General features: G+C 42.3%; 2 protein-coding genes across 2 annotated transcripts; one reads left to right on the top strand and one right to left on the bottom strand.

Annotated features, from left to right (window-relative positions):
* The first annotated feature begins 914 nt into the window (after window positions 1-914).
* LOC124708305 (DNA-directed RNA polymerase V subunit 7-like) lies at window positions 915-5183 on the top strand. The gene is made up of 2 exons (XM_047239984.1): window positions 915-974; window positions 4463-5183. Exon 2 carries the CDS (start codon window positions 4473-4475, stop codon window positions 4998-5000), a length of 528 nt encoding a protein of 175 aa, XP_047095940.1. The 5' UTR covers window positions 915-974; window positions 4463-4472; the 3' UTR covers window positions 5001-5183.
* A 1452-nt stretch (window positions 5184-6635) lies between these two features.
* LOC124708074 (disease resistance protein RPM1-like) lies at window positions 6636-9631 on the bottom strand. The gene has a single exon (XM_047239761.1). The coding sequence runs from the start codon at window positions 9589-9591 to the stop codon at window positions 6817-6819; it is 2775 nt and encodes a 924-aa protein (XP_047095717.1). The 5' UTR covers window positions 9592-9631; the 3' UTR covers window positions 6636-6816.
* Between the last annotated feature and the right edge of the window lie 851 nt (window positions 9632-10482).

Here is a 10482-nt window from a genome sequence, read left to right as displayed (position 1 = left end):
TCCAATCTACATACTCACATTCCGAGATGTAACTCCTCTTATCTCACGGAATCCTCTTCCACAACACGATGAGTGATAGTGAGTTTGTTACGAAGATGCTCATGAATTCTTTCATCGTCCTAATCTAGAGAGGACGACATCATTCACAGGCATCATTCACATGCCCAGTAGTTGGTCAGTTAATCACAAGAGGGGCGAAGGAAATTTTCTTTTTTCATATGTGAAAACATTTTCTTCTTATTTTCTCTCAGGAATGGCCTGAAAAATATAGAGTAATGAAGAGAAAATTGCTTAAGCAAGAATCTAATTTGATGACATCGTGTTATTAAATCGATCAACAGTTCATCTTTCATTTGTTGGGAATCTCCAAAATGTAGGAATATGATAGTCTTTGCACGTGTAAAACATAGGATTGTGAAAACACAAAAAATAACCGTGAAAATGGGTGTTTTATTCAGAGAAAATAGAAAAACATAGAAATATAAAATGCATAACCAAGTCAAGGTTAAAACTACAACGGTAAGATTGTGTCATTATTATGCAACTTATAGCATTTGCCTTGTTCTTTGTGCTGGGTAGAAATTGTTAAAAGATATTTGAGTGAATGGTAGAATTCCTTTGTTTTTCCTTTAAAACCTACACCAAAGATCCTCAGTTTTTCCTATTCTCCATCCCTTGAATCAATTGTGTCATCATAAGAAGAAGAAAATCTTGTTTCTGCACTATTCTTTTAAGGCGCCTTCTGGAGTAAATCCAAGAGGCCCTAATTAAGAAAACAGCTAAGCACTCTCCTGTCGTGTGCGGTGGCAGCAGGGTAATTCCGCAGATATTCCTACCCTGCTGTAAAATAGTTGGCTCTGCACTGCTCTGATTCTCTCTCTCTCCCACTCTCTCTCTCTGGACACAGCGGCGACAAGCAGTAGCGCGCGGCGGCCATCTCCGGCGCAAACTAGCGGGCGAGCGGCGGCGGTCAGGTATCCACCTCTCCCATGCCTAAATTTCTCCACTTGTTACTTTACCCATTGTTCTTTAACCTAAATTCCGAAATCCTAGGTCTTTCTATACCTTTCCCCTAAATAAGCGTCCAGCGCTGTCGTTCGTTGCTGAATGTTTGCAATCAAACCCGAATCCTTGTCCGTCAGGATCCATCTACTCGCGTTCTAGATTCGATTGATCTAATAAAACATCGCCTTTGCCCCCAAATCTTTGGGGGTTTGCCTAAACCCCACACGATGTTTCAATTCCTTCGGTTGAGAGGAGATGGCATTCATGCGTTCCCTGATAACGGGATTAAAGATTTGCAATCCGGTGCTGTGCCCAGATCAGGAAAATTTTGGTAGAGGGTCCAAAAGTTCCACCTTGAAATTTATGGCGTTTGGCTGTACAGCCAAGCTGAAATGTTGCATGTTCAGGATATATGATATGGGTGCTTCCCTCAGGAATGTTTTGATTCCTAGTTATCTGGTCCACGATATTCGTACACTAATCTCACAAGTTAACCGATGTTTGAGAACGTGGCTAAAGGGGGACGGATCCCTCCCTTAATTGTACGCTGTTAGGTAGAAGATGTGACCTCTCTAGCATTTTTTTTTCACGCGGATAGCACCCCATTCAATTCCGCTGCGCACCCTGTGCCTCGAACCCGGGTGGGCGAGCAAACCACCATGAGCTCTAGCCACCAAGCCAGCGCTTGGTTTGTTTACAGCATTATTGATACTGCAACAGACATGGTTATCGCATATACTGGTTCCTTTTTCTTTCATGATCTGTTGATTACGTTGGAAATGCTATTATGCCCTTCTAACAACAAATTTGCACAAAGTCTTGAGCAAACATGCAGCTGAGATTAATTAGATCATGTTCGGTATGTTAGTAGCCATTGTAAATACATGCCTCCCTTTTGGTCGTTATATTAGGATATATACCACTGCTAAAATTAGCAGCGATGATGGCGGAAATGCAGTAGTAATAACAGTTCGGGCCTTTGAATGGTGATAAATTTCTGACATCTTTTCACATCTATGAGACTCTTGCAAGAGAGATGTCCTCTCTGGTGTGGAGTTTTGAGTAGGCAAATGAACATGAAGGAAACTTCTTTATACACGGTGCAGGCTGCAAGGGGTCCAAAATCGGTACATCGGTCGGTGCATGTGCATATGCCAGTTGTGCATAGATGTCTTTGATTGCTTGGCTCTCCCGTGCAGGTGAAATGCGGTACCGCCCTTTGCAATAAGAACAGAATGCAGGAAATATTTCACTTAACAATGAGATTTTGGGATTTGTGCAAAATTTTGATATAAGAATGCTGCAGCACAACTCTTCTTATAAGTTAACCAAAACTTATCTTTTTCTACAGTTGATGTGTGAAAAACAGAGAGATGTAATATAGGGAGTAGAACATTAGAAGAAAAAATCTGTAAATTTGAGGTTTTAGTGCAGAGGCCTAATATGTTGGTGATACTGCAAGAGACCTGGTTATCACATATACTGTTTCCTTTTTCTTTCATGATCAGTTGATTATGTTGGAAATGCTCTTATGCCCTTCTAACAAAATTTTGCACAAAATCTTGAGCAAACAAGCAGCTGAGATTAATTAGATCATGTTTACTATGTTAGTAGCCATTGTAAATACATGCCTCCCTCTTGGTCGTTATATTAGGATACATCCCACAGCTAAAATTAGCGTCGATGATGGCGAAAATCTAGTAGTAATAATAGTTGGGGCCTTTGAATGCTGATAAATTTCTTACACCTTTTCACATCTATGGGACTGTTGCAAGAGAGATGTCCTCTCTGGTGTGGAGTTTTGAGTTGGCAAATGAACTTGAAGGAACAAACTTCTTTATACATGGTGCAGGCTGCATGGGGTCCAAAACCGGTACATCGGTGCGCATGCATATGCCAATTGTGCATAGAGGTCTTTGATTGCTTGGCTCTCCCGTGCGGGTGAAATGCGGTACCGCCCTTTGCAATAAGAACAGAATGCAGGAATTGTTTCACTTAACAATGAGATTTTGGGATTTGTGCAAAATTTTGATATAAAAATGCTGCAACACAACTCTTCTTATAGGTTGACCAAAACTTCACTTTTCTACAGTTGATGTGTGAAAAACAGATGGATGTAATATGGGGAGTAGAACATTAGAAGAAAAAATCTGTAAATTTGAGCTTTTAGTGCAGATGCCTAATATGTTTTTGATACTGCAACAGACCTGGTTATCGCATATACTAGTTCCTTTTTCTTTCATGATCAGTTGATTATCTTAGAAATGCTATTATGCCCTTCTTACAAAATTTTGCACAAAGTCTTGAGCAAACAAGCAGCTGAGAGAATTTAGATCATGTTTGGTATGTTAGTAGCCATCGTAAATACATGCCTCCCTTTTGGGCGTTATATTAGGATATATCCCACTGCTAAAATTAGCATCGATGATGGCGGAAATCTAGTAGTAATAACAGTTGGGGCCTTTGAATGCTGATAAATTTCCGGCACCTTTTCACATCTATGGGATTGTTGCAAGAGAGATGTCCTCTCTGGTGTGGAGTTTTGAGTAGGCAATTGAACTTGAAGGAACAAACTTCTTTATACATGGTGCAGGCTGCAAGGGGTCCAAAACCGGTACATTGGTGCACGTGCATATGCCAATTGTGCATAGAGGTCTTTCATTGCTTGGCTCTCCCGTGAGGGTGAAATGCGGTACCGCCCTTTGCAATAAGAACAGAATGCAGGAATTATTTCACTTAACAATGAGATTTTGGGATTTGTGCAAAATTTTGGTATAAGAATGCTGCAGCCCAACTCTTCTTATAAGTTGACCAAACTTCACTTTTTCTACAGTTGATGTGTGAAAAACAGAGATATGTAATATAGGGTGTAGAACATTAGAAGAAAAAATCTGTAAATTTGAGCTTTTAGTGCAGATGCCTAATATGTTGTTGTAGCATAATGGTGTTCATATAAAAAGTAGAAACACCATGCCCCCAGTCATTTGTAGGGAGTAGAAACACGGAGTCTGATATTTTTTTCTTTTAAGTTTTTACGGAGTATTATTTTATTTGCGAGAATTATTTTTTTGTTGCTCCTAATTAAATTATATGTTTGTTTGTGGACAGTAAATTTGCAATTTTATGTCCTCCATAACAGAAGCAATGCCGTTTTTAGTTTATCTGCCATGAAGCATGTGCCTATGATATTTTACCAAGGCCACCTAGTCAGTTGTAGGAAGTAAAAACACAATGTCTGACATTTTTTACTCTTTACTATTTTATTCAGTTCTGCTAATTTTATTTTGTGTTTATTTATGGACAGTAAATTTGCAATCGTATGTCCTCTGTAACAGAAGAAATGCATTTTAAGTTTCCATGCCCTGTAATTCCTTAAGCACATGTCTCTATGATATTCGGTGAGGGATTGATGCACCACTAAAAGGCTGATTTCTTGTGTAAATTTGACTTTTGGCAGGGAATCAACCATGGTTTTCCTTGAGGTGGAGATGTCTTGGAATGTTCTGATCTCTCCTGACCAGCTGAGCCCCAAGGGTCTGTTGCTCCGCAAGTCCATCATCGTGCGTCTTCTGGAGGACATAACAAACAGGAAGGCCTCCAAGGACCATGGCTACTACATTGCTGTCAATGAGCTCAAGGCGATATCTGAAGGGAAAGTTCGTGAGCTGACCGGAGATGTCCTTTTCCCGGTCAAATTTACCTGCATCACTCAGAAGCCCATGAAGGGTGAGATCTTGGTCGGTTGTGTGGAAAAGATCCTGAAGCATGGCGTGTTCCTCAAATCTGGACCGATGGAGAACATCTTTCTGTCGTATAAGACGATGGGAGAGTACAAGTACTCAGGCGGCGACAACCCGATGTTCTTGAAGGACTACTCAAAGCTGGAAAAGAATACCATCGTCCGCTTCAAGGTCTTGGGGCACCGCTGGATGGAAGCAGATCGCCAGTTCCAGCTCCTTGTGACACTGGCTGGTGATTTCCTTGGGCCGCTGTGAGCTGTTTTGACAGGTTAAACATTGGTAGGTGCTGTACTGATGTCTGATGGAACATTGGTTATTCAGGTGGACGGATGAATGGGTGTGTTAGGTGAACTTTGCTGTCTGTGATGTACTGATGTCTGATGGAACATGGTTGCTGTAACCTGTGGTAATTGATGGAAGTTCTAGTTGTGATGCCAAGCAGAGTACTGTGAAGTATGATGAGCCTGCGCATTAACATTTTACTTTCTACTTGTCTGCATGTGTTTGTGACCACCTACAATTGCTTGCATGCTTCCTTTGACAATTCGATATCTTAATCCCTGAACATGCCCTTGGCCGAAACATACTGAGATACTATTTTTTACAGTGATGATGCACATATACTTTCTTGTGCTGAACCAAACATATGTTATATAATTACCGTTGACAAATAGCCTCACAGAAATATATATATAGCAAGCATATCGTAACATGTGGCAGTTGATGCCAGCTCTAGCCTGATTCCAATCAGTGTACTGTGAACTATGAGGGACCTGTCTTTTAACATTTCACTTTCTACTTGCCTGCATGTGTTTGTGGCCCTCTACAATTGCTTGCATGCTTCCTACAACATTCTGCATGTCAAAATTGCCGAACATGCCCATTGATCTTGGTTGAAGCATACACACTAGTAAGATGTAGTGAACTGTGCTGAGCAAACTTATAATTGCAGTTGAAAATATCCACACCGAAACATAAAGTTAGCCGTCAATGAACTAGGCCTAGATGTGATTCTTCTTCCAATGCTGTATTTACTAGCATCTCCAATGGACATCTGAGTTGCTAGTCCAGGCAAAAAGGTTGTCCAGAAGAATAGCAACAAAGAAACTGTATAAACAACACGGTGTCGCGAGGCTGAAGATAATAAACACACAATTGAACATGACACATGCAATCTTGAAAAGCTCCGGAGCCCTCGCACATAACGGAACCGAACTGTCAGCGCCGAGCACCTAAATGACATCTGGATCCGTTCGGTAGCGTGCGTATCCACCATTGTGCAGTTCACGGAGTTTATGAACCATTGTGCGTATCCTCCAACCTGATTCCATCTGCTGGCTGTGGACGACAAACGGTGTCTACTCTGCCTCCTCAGCTTACCACATCCAGTTCAGAGGTTCCTACCCCGTGTTTGACTCGGCTAAGGTCTGGAAAGCCTTCGCTAGAAGCAGATCACCAGTTCCAGCTCCTTGTGACGAGCCTGCGTTTTTAACATTTCACTTTATACTTGCTTGCTCCTATTGAAGTTAAGCGTCAGCCTACTTCGCTCTTTCATAACTACTTTTTTTACAGTAAGATGCTTAGGCACTAGTGAACTGTGCTGAGCAAAACTTATGTTTTAGAATCTACAATTGGAAAATAGCCAAAGAAATATATAGCTTGCATCTACTGAAGTTAGGCGTCAGTGAATTAGGCCTTGTTGAGATTCTTCTTCCAATGTTGAAGTTAGTAGCATCGCAATGGACATCTGAACTGCTAGCCAAGGCAAAAGGTGTCCATAAAAATACAAGAATTTATTTATTCAGACCTGGAAACTGTAAAAGCATCAGTCATGCAACGCAAAAACAGCTCCGTGCCGCGAGGCTGACGATTATATTACAAATAAATAATATTAAAATTACCTAGATATAGCAAACACAAACAGAAACATGGACACACGAAGGCTTCAAAAGGCGCTAAAAATGACATGTTGCGGATAAAAACAGGAGGTTATGTGTTACATCATATGCCATATAATGGCTGAAGAAATTATAGCAGAGAAGAACCGATGGCAGTCTGGATGTAACTGCATTTACTGAATCCTCTCTGCAGCCAGCTCGCCGTTCCTGACGAAACCGACGTAAACTCTCTGAACATGTGATATGCTCTCCTCTCTCTTCTGTCGAACCCTTTCCACAAGCTCTTCTGCTGTAGAATTCAAAGTTAGCTCTTCGAGAGTGCTCACATGTTCAATGCCACCTGGCAACAACTTCAACTCTGGACAGAGTAGGAGCTTCAAATTAACCAAACTGGGCAGTGCCCCTCTTTCTATCGTGATCTGCCTGAGATGTGGAGCTCCCCAGATTTTTAGTACTCGAAGTTTCTGGAATGACGTTGCTCGGAAGTTTATCTTATTGCCATCAAATGCATCATAGAGTTGAAGTTTTACTAACTGATGTAATTCCTCAAGATAACAGGACATATCTTCCTGAAGTTTTGACCAGACAAGTCGTAGAATGGAGAGGCTTTTCAGTGTACCAATCGATAAGAAAAACCGAGGTAATGATTCTTTATCTAATGTCCCTTGCAAGAAAATCTTCTGAAGTAATGGAGGTGGATTGAGTGCATCGAGTTGCAGAACTTCCTCATCATCATATGCATGGATCCCAAGCCGGGTTAGATGAACCATATTGGTAATAGCTATGAACAGCTTTTCACAGTGGCGACCTTGAACTTTACTGATGCTGAATGATCTCAACAGAACTAGAGCACCAAGGTAATTGACCATTTCAGAACTAGATTCCACCAACAATAATGTCTGCAGACTTGCCAAAGAACACATACCACTAATAGGTGCTGGTACACCAATAGAAGGAACATATTGCATAGACGGTATCAATGGTTTCATAGTGACAATAAGATGTGTCAACTTACAGAGCCTTGTAATTTCGACAGGTAGGTTGGTAATTTTGCTTTTCCAAGCATCCAAAACAAGCAGATTTTGTAGCCTTCCAATATGACGTGAGAGATTTGCAATTTTAGTTCGTCTAAGGCCCAGAAAACGCAGATTGAACAAGTCAAACACCTCATTTGGCAAACCCTCAATTGAACTATCTTGCAGATTCAGTACAGACATTAGCTTAACAGACCTTGAGAATGAACGAAGTGAGCCGAAAGTTAGCGAATTTTGGAAAACAAGCAAGGAACGGAGATGTGGAACAGATTCTGCAAGGTGTGCAATATCCCCTCTTTGAATTGATAAACGACGTGCTTTTCCAATAAGATGAGTCCTTGAGTAATCAAGGACAATGCAAAAGTTCTCTTCTCGTGCCTTAGAAAGGGCTAATACCCGAAGGATATCATGCATTTGGAAATCATCAACATACCCTGATTCATTCCTCTTAACCTCCAGTAACAGACATCGGTTGATGAGCTCGGTCAAGTAATCTTCTGCAACCTCCTCCAGTGTCTTATGCTCACTCGCTTCAATAAATCCTTCTGCAACCCAGAGCCGTACTAGCCACTTCCTTTGCATAACATGATTCTCTGGGAACATGCAGCAGTAAAGAAAACAGTTTTTCATGTTGTGTGGCAGGTCTTCCAAACTAACCTTCAAGATTATGTTCATATCCAGGATGAAATTGTTTGTAAATTTCATCTCAAGAGTTCTGTATACATTCTCCCACTCCAAAAATGTTGCGCTCTTGAATGACAGGAGGCGCCCAATGCACACAATAGCAATTGGCAAGCCATTGCATTTCTCTACAAACTTGTGCGCCCAATAGTGCAATTCTGGCGGACAATCGCTATTTTCATTCTTCCAAAATGCCTCTTTACAAAACAGATCCCATGCATAGTGATTTTGCAAGGGTTGCAAGTTAATTATTTGGGCTTCGGAAGCAAGCAGTGCAACCTCATATATCCTTGATGTGAAAATTATCCGACCAAGTTTGCCCCCGAAAAATGCATCTTTGCTGTCAAACCAAACATTCACACTCCAAACATCATCTAAAACAAGAACATACCTTTTCTTCTCTAGGTAACGTCGGATTGTCTCCACGAGACTTCTGTAATCTGTGACATCAACATCCTTTGGGAATTCTTTCTTCCTGTCATTCTTCCGGAACTCTTCAATAATTTGTTTTAGCAAATCATCAGCTTCATAACTATGAGACACAGTGATCCAAGCGCAAGTGTCAAAGTCAGTCTTGATGGCATTGTAGACGTGAGCAGCAAGTGTTGTCTTACCAACACCTCCCATGCCCCAAACAGTGATTATCATGTGTTGCTGCTCTTCATCTTTCATCCATTTCATCAGCAAGTTTCTATTCTCCGCGATCCCCACAAGATCATCTTCCCTTTTAAAATGTACAGACTCTGTAGGTCTTCTATTTGAGCTGCCTACGCTTGTCAGTTTTGCGTCCCTTTCGACACCCTTCACATCATATCTGTGCCTTCTCTCTGCGGCACGCTTGAGGTCGGCTTTGATATCACGCAAACAGTTGGCTAGCCGGTACCATGTCTTGATTTGCCTGGCCCTCCTAATTGCTTTCAACAGAAACATCCCCTCACGATCCTCCCCCAACTTGTAGGTGAACTCATCAATAACATCCTCGATATTGAAGGCAAGACCCCTGATTTGATTCACGAATGCAACAGTAGTCTCATCCGCATCCTTGAACCGCTCAGCAGTTCGGAAGAAGGCTTGCATGCTCTCCAACTCCTCCTTCATTTTCCTTATTTCACCAAATAGGTCTTGTAGAGCAGATGCTTCATAGACGAGGAACGACTTCCCTAGCTCAGCTGCTTCATTTGCCAGGGCATCCCCAAGCTTCAGGATCAGCAACCAGATTAGACCCTCTAACATGGTTGTGTAGATGGAGCTATACGAACCTTTGCTTGAAGGATCTGCTTGTGTACCAGTACCACCCTTGGCTAAAGGAAGCTTGAATTTAACAATTGAGCAATAGCACACCACCACCCTTGGCCAGTTCAAGACCTCAGAAATGGGATCTTTTTATCTTTGCAAGAAGATTGACCACCAAAATGGTCAACAGTTTACTTGTAGCGTCTCGAGCTCTTGTCCACTTGTCCTTGGTTGCTCTTTCCAACCGTACCACTGTTTTCCAGCTGATGTGTGGCCTGGAATATACATAAAATTTAAATAGAACTAGTAAAAGATACAGGATATGGTTCATGAACACATACTAGGTAAAAGACAGGAGGCCCAACCCATGAATGGGACCCATTTTCTTGGTTTGGGCCTCCTGTCGAACACATACTGGGTGCCATTCCATCAGAGCCCTTTGCCCGCTGATCCTGTGCTTTATCTGAAGCATCGAGAACAAAAGAAATCGTAACTAAAACAAACTACGAATTCAGAATCCGAGAGTAGGCAACTGGAGGTAATGCGTCCTGATCTGCTGTTACTTGCGGGTTGATGAGCTCAAGCTTCTCGGCGCAGACGCATCCCAGAACCAATGCGCGCCGTCGTTCCCGATCGGCGATCAGCAAAGCATGGCATCACCCTGGAAACGAACACCACAATCAGCGGGCGCGTCATCCAGGGAGGATGCGGCTCCAGGTGGTGGTAGGGAGACCACACCGGAGGCCTCGGACGCGACCGGTCGGGGGTCGTCGGACGAGGATTTGACACTTCGCGACTTGAGGGCACGCGCAAGGGTGCGCCGCCCACGGCTAACGGTGCGCAAGAGGCGCGGGGCGAGCGAGGCGTGCATATGAGAGCCCTCATCTATAA

The sequence above is a fragment of the Lolium rigidum genome, chromosome 4 (assembly GCF_022539505.1).
Source record: "Lolium rigidum isolate FL_2022 chromosome 4, APGP_CSIRO_Lrig_0.1, whole genome shotgun sequence".
Lineage (NCBI taxonomy): Eukaryota > Viridiplantae > Streptophyta > Magnoliopsida > Poales > Poaceae > Lolium > Lolium rigidum.
The sequence above is the reverse complement of the archived record's forward strand: the minus strand, read 5'-3'. Positions and strand labels throughout refer to the sequence as shown.